Source organism: Pollicipes pollicipes, unplaced genomic scaffold, assembly GCF_011947565.3.
Source record: "Pollicipes pollicipes isolate AB1234 unplaced genomic scaffold, Ppol_2.1 Scaffold_6138;HRSCAF=7277_pilon_pilon_pilon, whole genome shotgun sequence".
NCBI lineage: Eukaryota > Metazoa > Arthropoda > Thecostraca > Pollicipedomorpha > Pollicipedidae > Pollicipes > Pollicipes pollicipes.
Window position 1 is genome coordinate 8,109,915 of NW_023596818.1, and position 17,057 is coordinate 8,126,971.

The following is a 17,057-nucleotide window of genomic DNA, read 5'->3' on the forward strand; positions in this document are numbered from 1 at the left end:
CACGGAGCACGGCCGCGAGGAAGATGTAGAAGATTGGCAGATGGTCTCATCGAGATGTCTCGTAACAATCACGGAGCTTGTGGCTCCTGGGCACCGGTTCTGCGGCACATCTGGCGGAATGAGATGTTGAGAGTGACATCTCTCCAGATCACTCAGATCAGACCTCCAGATCACTTGTCGGTTCGAGCGCCTCGCGCGAAGTCTTGACGTGTGGCGTTGGCGAAGTCTCAGTGACGACTATGATATGGCTGATAGGAAAGTATGATACGACTCTGATAAAAGATTGCAATTTTGCAGGAGCTGCCCAGGAATGTAATGCACGCACCGATAAAGTCGCAAAGTCCCGTATAAATAGCATGGCTAAAATCTCGAAAACATCGTCTCACAATTGGTACTTTTAACTGCAAAGTCCAAAGCGATGCTGTCCAGATAGTTCAGATCAAACTGCAAACAAATGGAGCATTACTGGGAACGGGAATGGGTCTTACGCTTGCAAACTGAAGGCTTTGGCGATGTTTTTTTAAAAGCTCGGGGTGCGATGCAAAGATATGCGAACAAGGAGGGACGTCCAACTCCCTTGCAACTGTAAATACCAATGCACCACATGACATCATGTTCACGTCTGGAGACAGAGGCTCCTGGAAACCTCAGGAAAAAGAAATGCGAGCCCATTGAAAGCACCAAGGGGTGCTTCCGAGCTCCCGGGCTACGCTGCGCAAAGGTAAGACGTTGCCACGTACTGAGCAGCCGCAGACTACGCCGTCACAGACATAACAGAACAGCCAACAGCCAAACGAGCCGCATATGTCGGAACGCATTACTTCCACCACGACAGCGGAGCTTGCGTGTGTGCAGGAAACGGCGTAAACAAGCGGTCGGATGTCAGCAGCCAGACGCCTCAGCCACCGAACAGGTGGCTGCACGGCTGGCGGGGAAGCACAATACGAACCACGCAAACCGTGCAGGACATGGACCACGTAAACCGTGCAGGACACCACAGTCACGCCCTAGCGTCGGCGACTGCACGTCCGCCCACGAAGAAAAAGAGGATGACACAAAGTCCGGCCAGAGCTCACGGCACGGCACGGCACGGCACGGCACGGCCGTTTCGCGCAGTTAAGGCGCACGCCCCCGACCTGCCTCGGCGCTGGTGTTGGCGGCTGAGGCGGTCACACACTGTGTGCCGGTACTCGGCCGCGGCAGCAGCGGGCGGCGGCCGCGCCCGGCTCGTGCTGCGACCTCTGGCGACACCGCCTCCACGAGGACCGGCCTCCTGCCGCCGGCCGACGCACTCACCATTCGAAGTGCACGCCGAGGCTCCGGTCGGGCGGGAAGAACCGCCGCTCGACGAAGTATAGCTGGTTGTAGTACTCGAAGAGCAGGGCTAGCCCGGTTTTGCTGCGCTGGGGTGTTCTCATGGCCTGCGGACGGATATCGAGCAGATTGTGTGATCTGTGGCATCACGGGGAACGAGGAAATCATGATCATTTGACAGGTCGGAAGGAGGCGGGGGCAATATGAGATACCTGTTTCTAGTATATACCACCCGTTTCTGGTGTATACCAGCTGTTTCTGGCATATACCGATGATATACAGACCATCTGCATATCTATTTGTCTTTCTATCTATCCATCTTTTTATCTAAGCACACATACACACACATGCACACACACGCCTAAACACACACACACACACATGCACACACACGCCTAAACACACACACACATGCACACACACGCCTAAACACACACACACACACATATATATATATATATATATATATTATATATATATATATATATATATATATATATCACACACACACATATATATATATATATATATATATATATATATATATATATATATATATATATATATATATATATGATACCGATGATATACCGAGAGCAACGACTTATCATGAACGTCAAATGAGCCTTTCAGAAACCTCTGAACCGGTAGGCAGTGGTTATCTTGGAGCATCCAGAAAATAATGATTACGTCACATGCCATTATAAGAATGGGTGCCGCGGCGGCGTGTCGTTTGCTGCACGACGTCGTCGACGTAATAGAGCAATGAAGGGAAAATGAAAGCAGCTCAACATAACCTGAATGGGCAATGACCGCAGAACATATGAAAGCGTTTGAAAATATTTCGTTATTGTGGTTACCGTGCATCGCAAGTACTGCTCTCCACAACATCGCTGCATACTGACGGTCAGTTGCAGTGTGTTGCAGCTCTATTCAAGCTGCTCAAATATGGAGAGCAGTCATGTGCAGTCATTTTTGGAAGGATGGCAGTCGTGACAGGGATGCATGATTTCAACCATCGTAAAAATTCTGAAAAGCAAAATTCCGGGCGTGCTATACACGGCTTTGACCAAGAAAGTGGAGCTTCTCCTTCTCACGGTGGCGTTTGCAAATCTAGGCTTAAACGCAAAGCGAGAGCTTTAGAGCTATGCCGTCAGACTGGAGCAAAACCACCCCACTTGACACAACGTTAGGTTTAAGAGTGAGGAGTGCAGCTGCTCGGACAAGAGGCGCGACTGTGTAATCCGGACACCACAAGCAACATCACGGGAATTTGGGTCAGTGACAACTGGCGTTATCATTTGTGTTCACTCGAGGTCCTGGACTCAAGCATGTGCGCAAATATCTTGAAGGGCTTCACAAGGCCGCCAACTATGGAAGATGGATAAAAGAATGTGATTAAGGTCTCACCGGAGATATGCGACCGGGAACCATATCCGGGCTCCTATGGGATCCAAAATCACGAACGAGCGACCAGCACCAAATCGCTGCCATAAATACCGGCCTTCCCTCGCCGACCAACAGCCTGTAACGCGGATCCACGGGAGCAAGATGTTGTCGATCCCGGTAGCGGATAGTTAGACCCGAAACAGCCGCGGGGTGGGGCGGGGGGAGGGGAGGGCGGGGCAGAACGGCACCGTGCTTTATTGCACGCCATGCCAATCTGCTGTTTGCCGACTGCCAACGCCCCCCCCCCCCCGCAACAGATAGCGTGCTAGTAAGCTCAGGTTCCGGGTGCCAAGCCTGTCCAGCTTGCCACATCCACACGTGGTCACACATTCGGGGCATTGGTGATCAGAATGGTGTGGCGGGGTGGCTAAGCGTCGAGGCGACCAGGTCCAATGACCTCGCATCACTTCAACAACACCTCCCAACCAAACCCAACTATGCCATTGGGTCGTTTATCTCGCCATTTCCTACTCATTTTTCCAACACGTGCTGTGTTCGCGTGCAGCCCAGAGCTAGGGACGCTAGCACCGGTGACCTGAGGTGCTTGACGCCACACCCCGGGGCGTAATCTCACCTGACGTATGTCGGTGAACTCCTGGATGGCAGCCGTGTACTTGTCCGCGTCCTCGCTGTAGTGCTCCAGAATAAAATCCTGGAAACACGATCCAGTTAGGCTTTCATAGCTGCTAGAAGAACTCCTTTGTACGCATCGAAAGATACACAAACAACAACAACAAAACAAGGGGTGCACATAGCCAGGTCCGAACCAAAATGCGGCGATGCCCGACATGGCCACCTGATGCAGCAGTCCTGAGCGGCTGCATGAAACAAACATCGTTACTGGCATTACGTCGTTTTAGATGCGTTGCAGTTACTTAAAAACCGCAGGAGCTAATACCTTTGTAGCAATATTGCAAACATTAATCGCATGCCGAGGGGTCAAGGATAACAGGTTCGGCGCAGTGTTAAGCAGCCGGCTGCCCGTCAGGGGCCGAGTGCTGCACGGACCCTGCTGTGTGTCTCGACTGGGACGCGATACATGCAATCTGTGGACGTTACCAAGAGTGACGTTTGTGGAAGCGCAATGTTTATGCCTTCAAAGCTCGATCCTGAGCTCCAAAGGAGATTTAGCTTCAAATATCTAATTCCGACCTTGCGTAGCCAATGGCTGTCTGCTGCACCTGTCCGCGCTGGTCACTACGGAACGGGAGAGTCAGTTACGCTGTTCTACAAACGCGATAGGGTGCATATGGCACGTCTCCTTTTCCGCAGCCGACACATTAGGGCGCTCAGTAAGTTCGGCACGTCCTGCTCTGTGATCGCTGGCCCGTTGGCATCGGGAAGTTCTTGGTCAACGGTCATGCCATGGGCATGTCATTATCATCAATGACATGGTCATCAGAAAGCTCTTGGTCAACGGTCATGTCATGGGCATGTCATCATCATCAATGTCATGGTCATCGGAAGGCTCTTGATCAACGGCCACATCATGATCATGTCAACATCATCAATGATATGGTCATCGGACAGCTCTTGGTCAACGGTCATGTCATGGTCATGTCATCATCATCAATGACGTGGTCATCGGAAAGCTTTTGGTCAACGGATCAACGGTCATGTCGTGGTGATCTATGGAACAGTGGTCCAAACACCAGGTGCCAGCATGATGGCCCACATCACCCTTCAGTTTCTGGTCGCAGCTCGGTGCCGCCTGGCCACCGTGAGAGGCGACCCGCCCCAGAGCCCCCCCCCCCCCCCGCACACACAACCTGTCGTCCGGCCGGTCCAGACCGGTCCAGCTGGCGAAGGCTGCCGAAGACGGCACCATTAGAGCGAACCACGCTCTCCGTGTGGACCGGCTGGCTGACGTCCGGCAGCCACACCTGCTGATTGGCGAATGACACCGGTGAAAGCGCGGCCGCTTTTGATGGAGGACATGGGCCGTCTAAGGTCAGCTGCTCTCAGTTTGACCCGGGGCGAGACGGGGCGGGGCGGGGCGGGGCGGGGCGGGGCGGGGCATGAACGCAGAGCGAGAGCGGCGAGGGCCACGCGAGATGTCGAGGTACAGCGGAGTTGTAAAGCGGGTGCGAGAGCGGAAGAGATCGAAGAATGTCGATCTTGCACGGTGGGATACATCATGATCTCCTCACCTTAAATGCGTCGGTGAAGTCGATATGCTTGGTCTCCTTCAGGCCAAACGGGATCATTGGAATGTGCTGCGTTTTGCTGCGGAGAGCAAATAAAATGTTACTAACGTCCCAAAGTTAGCAATTAATAGTCAAAACGCGTCCCTCTAAAACATTTTTGTCAAGCCATCGGTCATGACAGAGCAGCTTACCTGTAGCCATGGCCTTTGTGCCACATCGTTTATTAAGGTGGGTCCCACGGTCAAAACGGTTGAAGCATGCGTACAATGCGCCATTACCTCTGAATAGCCGAGTCATGATCGCGTCATGACATCCAGCAAGGTCAATGCTGATGTCCGTTAAGCCACGCCTGTATTGAACGCACGACAATATTTCTGATACGGATATTGCCAGAAGGCTGACCTTGCAGGGCGAGGCAGGCGTTGAGATAGCTGCCTGTTATTCATATATCTCGCACGCTTGGACGCAGTAAGCACCAGACACTGCGCACAAACCCGACCTCATGGATGGAGATCATGCTGAGTATAGTGGGAGAGCGTGATAGAGCGTGAGCTTGTCTTCACAGTTTCGATATGCACGTTCACTGTGGTTCAATGGCAGACTGGGACGAGATACAAAAGGTCCTCCAACGAGGCCTTACCTGTCATTCTGGTACACTTCCACGGAGCTGTTCAGGTCTGAGAGCTCCTCCTTCAGATACTGCAGGTTGGAGTTGACGAAGCTCAACTCGAGAGACACGGCTTGCCGGACTTTTTTGTTGTCCGCCGCCCTGAAGCCGAGGAGCAGCGTCAGCGCATTGCTCGGAGAAGCCGTTTCGAATGGGAGGCCGAAGCCGAAATACATGCAACTGCACTCAGGCTACCGTCACTGAATGGATTTGCATGTATTCACACCCGGTGGTGATTGAATCTCTGGATGGATGGCGCGGGCACATTCCCAGCCGTCTCATCCTCGCTGCTCTCGACTTTTCACACGCCCTCCTCCCGAGCGCACGGGCGCGTGTGAACAATCTGCCCAACGGTCACACGTGAACCACACAATTAATCGATCGACAAGCATCCCTGCCCGTGTCCGACCGCGGGTCGTGGGGAGGGTCCGTCTGTGCCGCGGCCAGCTCCCATGTCACACGCGGCGGTGTCGCTTACAACGCCGGGTCGACCGGGGTCAGCAGTCCGTGACCCCAAACCCGTTCTTCGTAAACAACGGCCGATTCTAGGGGCGCTCCGCTGATGGGCGGGGCAGGGAAATTGATTCTGGGAGGGACCGGCTGACTGGGTAATGCCCGTCATTATTCATAACACCCGGGCCCTAACGGCCGGTGCTCCAGAACGAAGGGCACTCAGCCCAGACTCAATGGGCCAGACGCGGCCGGAGACTTCACAGAAACATCCGGCGAGAGAGGATGCAGCGAAACCTTCAACAATGGTTACAGTTCTGAAGAAGTCTGGTGCTAAGACGTAAAGAAGTTCAGTGTCATACTTGACGCCGCCGGGAGACAGTAAAGCGTCCATAGACACCCCTCACAAGCACATCGCAAACATCTGTAGGCATACCATAACTTATTGTTTCTCACCGTGAAAGGAGTGAGGTAGCAAGAAATCCATTCAAAGTTTTCCTTAAAATGAGTAGAAGTGTGATTATGATTACATCACACATGAAATGAATCCCAAATTGCAGCTGAGAAGAATATGAAATCTGAAATAAAGGGATTCCTGAAGTTGACATAAATAAAGTCACGGTATATTCGATTGATGGTAAGCTGATGCTGGAATCCATGATCTATATAACAGTTAAGCCACAGGTCTCGTGCTACAAGATCAATCGGCGCCAGAAACAGTATAAGTGTCCTACTTTGGCCCAATGTTACAATGATTGACAGAAGAACTATAACCATAAAACTATGAGCAAAAAACATGACAAAGGACTGTAGATGGGAGCAAAAACAGGACACCGGTCGTATTTTTGCGCCCATATGAAATATGCCACAAAACGTTTGGTCACAGTTCGTCTATAAATCAATAAATATCATTACCCATTTAATCCTGTTTAAAACAACAAAGTTCATAACTTTTTCGCTTTGTCGTCGGTCGCACTGTGGACGAAGTCGTCGCCGTAAATGAAAGTATCAATTTCGCGCGGTGGGAACCTATTAATACCGTTACAAAGCACTAATATCAGAACTATGACAGCGTAAAGAGCAAACCCTTACCGAAAGCCAACGGACCAAATGAACCGATGCGTAATAAATGCCTCCATATCTTGCGCATGCAACTCAAGACAACCTTTCCCTCAGTGCCTTTCAACTCCCTATCTTGTTACCTAATTTTCCTTTTACCAATCAGCAAACAATGAAAGAGAAAATGTGGAAAACGTTTAAAAAGCTCTGCATGCGATGCATATCCATGTGCACGCACAAGTCACACACCGAGCCTGCGAACAAGGCCGGCGGGCCTTGTACGGAGCTCTCCGCCAACCAGAGGCCTGACACCCTCCCCTGTACTAACCTGACCAGAAGCCAGACATCATCCCCTTTACTGACCTGACCAGAGGCCTGACACCCTCCCCTGCACTGACCTGACCAGACGCCCGACATCATCCCCTTTACTGACCTGATCAGAGGTCCGACACCCTCCCCTGTACTGACCTGACCAGACGCCCGACATCATCCCCTTTACTGACCTGACCAGACGCCCGACATCGTCCCCTTTACTGACCTGATCAGAGGTCCGACGCCTCCCCTGTACTGACCTGACCAGACGCCCGACATCATCCCCTTTACTGACCTGATCAGAGGTCCGACGCCCTCCCCTGTACTGACCTGATCAGAGGTCCGACATCATCCCCTTTACTGACCTGATCAGAGGTCCGACACCCTTCCCTGTACTGACCTGACCAGAGGTCCGACACCCTCCCCTGTACTGACCTGATCAGAGGTCCGACACCCTCCCTGTACTGACCTGAGCAGAGGTCCGACACCCTCCCCTGTACTGACCTGATCAGAGGTCCGACACCCTCCCCTGTACTGACCTGATCAGAGGTCCGACACCCTCCCCTGCACTGACCTGACCAGAGGTCCGACACCCTCCCCTGTACTGACCTGATCAGAGGTCCGACATCATCCCCTTTACTGACCTGATCAGAGGTCCGACACCCTCCCCACCTGACAACGACACCCTCCCTGTCCTGACTCATCCACACCCCTCCCTTACGACCTGACCAACGCCCGACTCGTCCCCTTCTGACTGATCAGAGGTCCGACACCGTCCCCTGTGCTGACCTGACCAGACGCCCGACATCATCCCCTTTACTGACCTGATCAGAGGTCCGACACCCTCCCCTGTACTGACCTGATCAGAGGTCCGACGCCCTCCCCTGCACTGACCTGATCAGAGGTCCGACACCCTCCCCTGTACTGACCTGATCAGAGGTCCGACACCCTCCCCTGTACTGACCTGATCAGAGGTCCGACATCGTCCCCTTTACTGACCTGACCAGAGGCCTGACACCCTCTCCCGCACTGACCTGACCAGACGCCCGACATCATCCCTTTACTGACCTGATCAGAGGTCCGACACCCTCCCCTGTACTGACCTGAGCAGGTTCTCGGCCCCCTGGCGCAGCATCAGATGTTTGTTGATGTCGACATTGAGACGGGAGCGGCGATACTGCAGCTTGCCCCGGCATGTAGCCGCGCCCGGGTCAGAGCCCTGTCGAAGCCAGAACGCTGCAGTTAGACTCACTCGCTGACGATGACATGACAAAATGAAACAACTGCAGCATACACCTGCGTTGCAAACTGAGTTGCAGATTACACCTGGAACGAACAACGGACAATAAACTCATTGTAATATGGGGGAAAGCGTGGAGCAGGAACACCTGGCATCCGTGTCAGATGACCGCTCCAAATGACCCGCTTAAAAGCAAAAGCGGCCGCCTGCGTTAGTCGAAAGAGGTGTTCCTCTTGATGGTTCGCTCTTGATTAATCCCGTCTTGCGGGTGCATGGTGATCACTGAGGCCTACTTGGGGACTCACGAGGTGGTTAATGACAGCGTCAGAAAACACAATGGGCTTCAACGCAGCCGCCCGCCTGCAGCGTGCATTTACATTGGAATGTGTTGCTTGCCCATTACCACGAGCCGCAGCGCGGTCTCGTGAACCCAACGCGCCCTCACATGGGTGCAATGCTAGAACCAAGGAATGCCATCGGGTTCGAGGCCTGTGAAAACAAAGCTGGCTGAGTGGCGTTGCGTCACCAAGCCTCAGCCCAGAGGTAACCCGTTCTGAACGAGGTCGAGGCCGATCCTCAACAAGGACAAGGGCAGGGGCTACCTGATCTCCGTCGGAGGCTTTTTGCCAGGCGATCAAATGCATGAGTCAAAAGACGGGGGGCGCTGGACGATTATTTAGCTCTTGCACCGGCCTTAAAACATGTCGGATCACCACTCAGACTGGGTACCAAATGACATCGCCGACGACTTCGACCAATAACCGTCATATTATGGCCGTTCACGTGAATCATGTGTCAAATAACGGCCAGGCCAATTTCTAGGGTTAATGCACGTTCAATGCTGCATACAACCAGCTCATATACGCCACAGCACTTAAGGCGCTGCACCAGGCAGCAGCATCTAATTAACGACGATGGGATACCATAATTTTACCGGAGGCACATCGCACCGCAACGAACAAGAGGGTCACAAGCCGCCCGCAGGGTGGATTACTTGCCCCCTGACCATCACCCCCGACCTTTCACCCCCAGTGCATGACCGGCCCGTGACCGGACCCCACCCTGTCATCGAGCGCGACGCCGCCCATGCGGTGGACCGCTGCAGCAGCCTCGGCATCCCGGGACTCTGCGGGTCTCTGCCCGACGTCGGACCGTTACAGAAGCGGCGCCGGCCTCCGAAGGCCGCCGGCCGCCGCTGTTTTGTCGCCGGTGACCTGGTGACCTTGTGACCTGCAAAGTCGGAGCCGCGAAGGCGGCCGACGCTGGGCTGACCGGTGCGCCGTGCTCGCACAGCGAGGCAGTGCCCAATGTCGGGCGCGCGGTCAGGCATTCGAACGCGGGGGAGTTTCAGACTTATGGCTCAGCTCCGGCCAGGTATGCACCGTGTAACATGTGTCAGGTGGATGTCAGTGACCTTTCCGTCGCCCACGCTCTGAATGTCTCTCGGGCCGTCAGCCGCAGGGCGATGCCAGTGCCAGGCGAACAGTCCTCAGATCGGCTGGCGCGAGATTCTTTGATTAACCTCCTGCTCTCCGGGTCGTCAGGGTCACGGCGCATGCGCGCTGTCCGATGCCAACATGTCCAGACCAACGCGTTGTGACCCCGCGAGAGCAAGATTCGATATGTGGTTAAAAAAGCACCCCCGGACTCACTTGAGTGATATGTATGGAAGGTGATGGTGGTAGAATCTCCAACTTGACATTAGTTTGGTACTAGGGCGGAATTACGCGTGCGAAACGGTGGGTAGGGTCGTCAGGCACATCTCAATCAAAGCAGTGTCAAGCCACGCAGACCGTCCGACAAACTAATGAAATGATGACTGAGAACAGCCACCATTCATCACAGCTGTCGCCCCAAGTTGGCTAATTATTCAAAACCATAATCAGTAAAAAAAAAGCGCAAGATGTCTGAGGCCATGGCCACAAATAACCAGAGGTGATTGGTTTGGTGTTTGGCACCGCCTTAGCTCATTTGTATTCAGCGCAGTCATTTAAATCTGGTCCTCGAAGTCGGGTATTTCTATTTGTTTATCGTCTTGCGGGCCGGCTTGGAATGGCTCCTAGCTGCCTGGTCCGTCAGGTAGAGAGTTCCATGCCATGTGTGGTGCGTTTCCTTCCATCGGGCAAACAGGACATGCGGACGGTAATGAGTACAGCAGAACTCGTTTTTGTCAACGTGTAGTACAACGCCCACTTGCTGTCGAGTCTGTTGGACGGATTAAATGAGCAAGAACTGCCACAGTAGCGTCGGTTTGACGCATCGCCATTAACAACCCACTTTCACCTGCCGCAGGTCTAAACGGGCTGTCGACTCGTCGCGGTCCGCAGCGGCGCGCTGGTGTTCGTGCCGCAGCCATCGCTAGAAGATACGGACAGGAAGCGCACGGCCTGCTCTATCAGGAGGCGCATCCTTCGCAGACAGGCGCTTGCTGTGATCGACGCCTGGCGAGGGCCGCTCGCTGCGGTTATCTGCGGTGCCGGCCGGAAGGGCGGGCGGCCTCAGTCTGACCCCTATCCAGCCCGCAAGGTCACACCAAACAGAGCGCAGAAGCAGGCATGAAGCGAGAGACCGCGCGGCGAGCTTGGCGAGGACGAAGCGATCGTGTTCCGTGATACTTTCGGTTGTATGGGCGTCGCCACCACATTGTAGAAATCTTTAGCATGTTTTTGATTTTTATTCACTGATCGATTGTAAAGACAATTTAAATGCCGACACTGAGGGAGAGCTTCTTGCACTCTCCATTCCTAATCACCCATCAGCCAGACTAAAAAGGAAGTGAAATCTCGCTTGAATCAGGCTCTAAAGGCTCGAGCGAGTGATCCCATGCTTCCGCTTATGCATACGTGACTCTTCATTCCACGAGGTCACCACATTGCGGCCTTCGTTCGGATTATGACCATGCCTGTGTGAGCGTCATGCGAGGCTCACCACATCCCACAAATGGACAGAGTCGGCCCGGCTCTGTAGGGCAGACACCCAACAGATGGACAGAGTCGGCCCGGCTCTGTAGGGCAGACACCCCACAGATGGACAGAGTCGGCCCGGCTCTGTAGGGCAGACACCCCACAGATGGACAGAGTCTGTCGGGCAAACACCCAACAGATGGACAGAGTCGGCCCGGCTCTGTAGGGCAGGACACCCCACAGATGGACAGAGTCGGCCCGGCTCTGTAGGGCAGACACCCCACAGATGGACAGAGTCGGCCCGGCTCTGTCGGGCAGACATCCCACAGATGAACAGAGTCGGCCCGGCTCTGTAGGGCAGACACCCCACAGATGGACAGAGTCGGCCGGGCTCTGTAGGGCAGACACCCCACAGATGGACAGAGTCGGCCCGGCTCTGTAGGGCAGATAACCGTATTGGATTGTAAAAACCATTTAACGGCAACCTGAGGCGTAGCAGGAGGCCGCAAACCACCGATCGGCCGGTAGCGCTGGGTGATGACGGCCTAGAAAACTACGGCAGCTTGGTCAGTGCTGTGGTCAAGCGACGTCGAAATTTAGTACACGGCTGGTGTTGCAGGCGGGGGTACACGCAGGATTCACAGGTGCAAGGTAGTGGATACCCTTGTGATGTTATGTATAGACATCGTGCTGTTACAATCGAAGAACACGCATCCCTTCGGCTTCCCTCCAGCCCGTGATGTTTGGCACTCCCAGACCACCATTTGTTGGTGTCGCTGCGCGCCTTCACCGCGCGGGGCTGTACCCGTCGCCGTCTCTGTCCCCCTGCAGCTTCGCGTGCTGGCTCAGGCCAGTGCTGCTGCTCGGTCTGGCGCCCGGGCACGGCTCAGCGTGGGAGCGGCAGCCAAGGCCGGCTCATCACATCGTGAGAGTCCTCCAGATAACGAGGGCAATAGGTGCCATAGGTCAGCCAGCCGTCTGGAAAGGCCCCCCGGCGACCAAGTTAAACTTCGCTGCGAGCGAAGGCATTTCACCTGGCGTTGGACCTGGCGGCTGGCTTTATGTCAAATTACGTCCGACATTATAGTCTAGAACTAGAGCATGCTAATAACCTGGCAGTGCGTCAGTTGGAACTTGCGAAACGCCACAATTTAATAAGATCATTATACCACACCGCAAGCAAAATGTCACTTCCCGCGACAGTTTTTCACTATTACGTAGCCATCTTCACGAAACATGCATTTATTCATGCTGGTAAATGCACCTGTCGGGGAATAGAAAAGCTACCACGCCAATGCATGTGGCGTCGACGCCAGAGTCTGAGCAGAGGACGTGCTCGCAGGAGCGGCGAGAGACTCGCGCCAACTCGGAACCTGCATCGGGCTGTCCGGCGGAGACCGCTGGCGAAGATGCAAGCGAGGGTGCCATCCACGAGGAACTCCCTCAAAAATGACACCGTATTACGCTTTGCACAACACAAATCCGTACAGCTTTTGGGGATATTGGTCATTTGGGGAGAACGGGTTCACCCCTCCCAAGTACGGCGCCTGGGCGCGCCCCTGGTGACACAGACAGCAGAGTAATCCGGACCGCAAATCACGGCCACATCCGCGTCCGTCCGGCGGTGGCGATGGTGGCGGCACATCCGCGTCCGTCTGGCGGTGATGGCGGCGGCATATCCGCGTCCGTCCGGCGGTGGCGATGGCGGCACATCCGCGTCCGTCCGGCGGTGATGGCGGCGGCATATCCGCGTCCGTTCGGCAGTGGCGATGGCGGCACATCCGCATCCGTCCGGCGGTGGCGATGGCGGCGGCACATCCGCGTCCGTCCGGCGGTGATGGCGGCGGCACATCCACGTCCGTCCGGCGGTGGCGATGGCGGCACATTCGCGTCCGTCCGGCGGTGATGGCGGCACATCCGCGTCCGTCCGGCGATGATCGCGGCGGCACATCCGCGTCCCTCCGATGGTGGCGATGGCGGCGGGACATCCGCGTCCGTCCGGCATTGATGGCGGCGGCACATCCGCGTCCGTTCGGCGGTGACGATGGCGGCGGCACATCCGCGTCCGTCCGGCGGTGGCGGTGGCGGTGGTGCTGCACTGGTGGCGCCGAGGCACGCCACATGCCCGGCGGCCCAGTCACCTGGAGGGCATCCAGAGGTCGGCCCGGGCCGAGACGGCAGGAGAGTCGTGTGGCCGAACTGTTTTGGGCAATGGCAAGGGTTAAGTAGAGGAGCATGAAGGGGGCTGGCGAATAGGTGTGTGTGTGAGGGGGGAATGGTGGAAAATGCGCAACGAAATGAGGTTTTGTTTTTCGCAGATGGGCCGGGTCTGTCCGCTTTTCTTGGGTCATTGTCGTTAGTGTGGTGGTTTGGTACCTTTCTCCAGGTTGCATCCCCTCTATTCAACCAATTTTCCATATACGCATCGAAGTGAAGTCCCATTAAAAACCCAAGAGTTTGTACAATGTCTTACAAGGCGTAGAAGAAAACGCGACAACATGTTCTTGGGGATATGCGGGATATCTCCAGGTGGGGAACAGACACAGCAAAATTATACTCCGTGATGCCAAATCCGGTCCACAACTGTCCCAAGTATTACAAACAGTGGCTATTACAGCCAAAATATGACGCCTAGTGCAAAAACAACGTATTGGAAGCAAAATACGCGTTCTATATCCCGTAGATAGTGTTATAAGAGAAGCTGCTAGTTCAGTACCATGGCATGCGTAACAAAGTGCTCCAAGAAAGGCAGGAAACATCGCACATTGTCCTGTGCACACAGTGCAGATTTCCCGTGCTCCAATGGCTGCTTCTTGAGGCGAATCTCGACCATCACGTCTCAGGTCTGGTCGTGTGATCAGGTGATCTAGAGTCTGTTCGTGTGATCAACTGATCTGGGGTCTGGTCGCGTGATCAACTGATCTCAGTCCGGCCATGAGCGACCGTCTTCGCCGGAAGTCGCATTGATGTTGCCGACACAGCTCGTCGTCTGGCGGGCGTGGGAAAACGCCCAGACATACCGAGGGATGCGCCAGGCCCCGTCACCGATAGCGGAAGAAGACCTGCCGACAGGGCAGGGATGGGCTCTCAAGCCGTCGATACAGATGGGCAGGAACGGACATCACTGTGCTTCGAGGACGGACATGAGGTTGACCAGGCCTGCTTTCCCGACCCGTCAGGGGGTGAAGTGGTACCGAGAATGGTTGAAATGCATCGGCTGAATATGACATGCTGCTAAGTCATTATCCTTGTCAGATCTCTGTCGTACTCTGTCCCGAACCCAACCTTGAAGTCCAGCTCTTACCATCCAGGCTGTATTAAGTTCGCTGACGACTGACAAGTGAATGCCAGCGCTTCCTGGTGTCGTCCGGAGACGGATTCGGTCCGTGCTGTTCGAGAGACTGGACTCGCATTCGGCGGGAAAGGCCGTGGGCACAGATTCGGCAGAGAATGAGGAAGAACTGCGGACCGTGTATGCCGGGCATCACGGGCGACGCCCGCGGGACCTACCGAACGGGAAACTAGTGGGCTGTGGCTGCGCAGGACATGCGGGCGGCGCGGCGGTCACAGTTTGCCCAGTCGCTTCCACGCAGCAGACAGCAGGTTCTTCAGCAGACACTTCCACAACAACAGCGCACTGCCCAGCTAGTGCGAACTGTGCGGCTGCGTAAGCCGGCCAGCCTACACGACACTCCATAATTTGGAGACCTTGAAGACTTTATGACTGTAGTTTGTTGTCCTGGATGTTGAATGTCACTTGAGGAAGTCAGCATCGGCAGCTTCAAGGCCAAGACAACTGCGCAATGTTCGAATTGAAATTTTGCGTAGTAGACCAGATAGATAACTAAATGATAAGTTTCTGCAGCTGGTAAGATAGCGTCACACTTGAAGAATGTTTCCTGTGCGCTGAAGGAAGTATCTCGTTAGTGACAGAATGTTTTGCAAGCAGTCACGCATACAAGCGCACGTTCACGTTCCAAGCAGAGGCAAGGACATATCGAGTCCAGTGTCGGGCGAATGTCGGGACCATCCTTCGACCTCGTGGGATTAGTGGGGCATGGCGCATTAATGATGCCCGGTTGGAGAAGAGATAGGTCAAAGCAGGGGGGGGGGGGGGGGTGACGCGGCATTCATCCAGCGCCAGGACCGGCCACGCTCTCACGCATGTATCCCGCTCTGCTTGGCCTGGTGGCCCGCCACAGGCTGTAAGCGGGTTCGGCTCTTTGCACGCGCAACTCCACAAATATAGAACGCGTGCGCGCTTCCGCCCCGGACAGTTTTATCCGTGGCTGTTCATCAAAACGCCAGGATTCAGGAGCCTCCTGTCTTTCCCGCTCCTACGAGTCTGGTCGATCTGAGCCGAAGCCTTCCAAGCCCGACCGCGAAGCAGCGACAGTCTGTGGCCGACCAGGGTTGTGACGCTGCGTTCACATCGGCTAATGCGTAAGATTAGAGTACGGCGGGTCTAGAAGCGTTCAGGAAGTCATTTGCCTTCACTTGCATTAGCAGCAGCAGTACGTTTGCAGCCATAACAGCATGCATCCTCACAAAAGAGAAATCCTGGGACTCGGTGAGAAACTTGCGACATCGCCACAGGATATAATTGGCCCGTAAAAAACCGCGCGCCCAGAGCACACCGCCATCACGCGCGGAGTGAACACACCACCAGGACTCAAAACCCTAACCTGGCCAAGGCGACCGCGCCTCTCGGTTTCCAGGGTACGGACTGGGACACGGTGGTTTACGATCTTATCGCGTAATGCTTCTTTCACGCCCTCCTCGATTTATCTTCTTTATTACACATTCCCTGTGCACGCTAGGCGCTTCCCATACAAATGCCCTGCGCAGTGATCTATCGCAACACGCCTGGCCAGCAGTCCGCAGCAGCAAACTTGACACGTGGTGCTCCCATGAATTACTGGACGACATCAGCCGGACCGCAGGAAGCCAGGTCTTGTGCCGCTGGTCAGCCGGACCGCAGGAAGCCTGGCCGGGGGGCGCTAGTCAGCCGGATCGGAGGAAGTCTGGCCCTGCACCGCTGGTCAGCCGGACCGGAGGAAGCATGGCCTGGGGGCGCTAGTCGCGGACGGAGGAAGGCTGGCCGTGCCGTTGGTCAGCCGGGAATCCGGAAGCCCGGCCTGTTGCCGCTGGATCAGCGGACCGGAGGAAGCCCGGCCTGTGCGCTGGTCAGCCGGACCGCAGGAAGCCAGGCTCTGTGCCGTTGGTCAGCCGGACCGCAGGAAGCCTGGCCTGGGGGCGCTAGTCAGCCGGATCGGAGGAAGCCTGGCCCTGTGCCGTTGGTCAGCCGGACAGCAGGAAGCCCGGCCCTGTGCCGCTGGTCAGCCGGACCGCAGGAAGCCTGGCTCTGTGCCGCTGGTCAGCCGGACCGCAGGAAGCCTGGCCTGGGGGCGCTAGTCAGCCGGATCGGAGGAAGCCTGGCCCTGTGCCGCTGGTCAGCCGGATCGGAGGAAGCATGGCCCTGTGCCGCTGGTCAGCCGGACCGCAGGAAGCCTGGC

The 17,057-nt window shown here is 55.3% G+C and overlaps 1 protein-coding gene across 1 annotated transcript in view; it reads right to left on the minus strand.

The window, feature by feature from the left end:
- The window catches only part of LOC119106149 (rhophilin-2-B), an 84,803-nt gene that overhangs the window by 11,541 nt on the left and 56,205 nt on the right, over nt 1-17,057 (minus strand). The window contains exons 2-6 of the mRNA XM_037229747.1: nt 8,502-8,617; nt 5,551-5,679; nt 4,914-4,989; nt 3,338-3,415; nt 1,297-1,421 (exon numbers count right to left, since the gene is read on the minus strand). Coding sequence (XP_037085642.1) covers nt 1,297-1,421; nt 3,338-3,415; nt 4,914-4,989; nt 5,551-5,679; nt 8,502-8,617 — 524 coding nt within the window. The remainder of the gene's footprint in view (nt 1-1,296; nt 1,422-3,337; nt 3,416-4,913; nt 4,990-5,550; nt 5,680-8,501; nt 8,618-17,057) is intronic.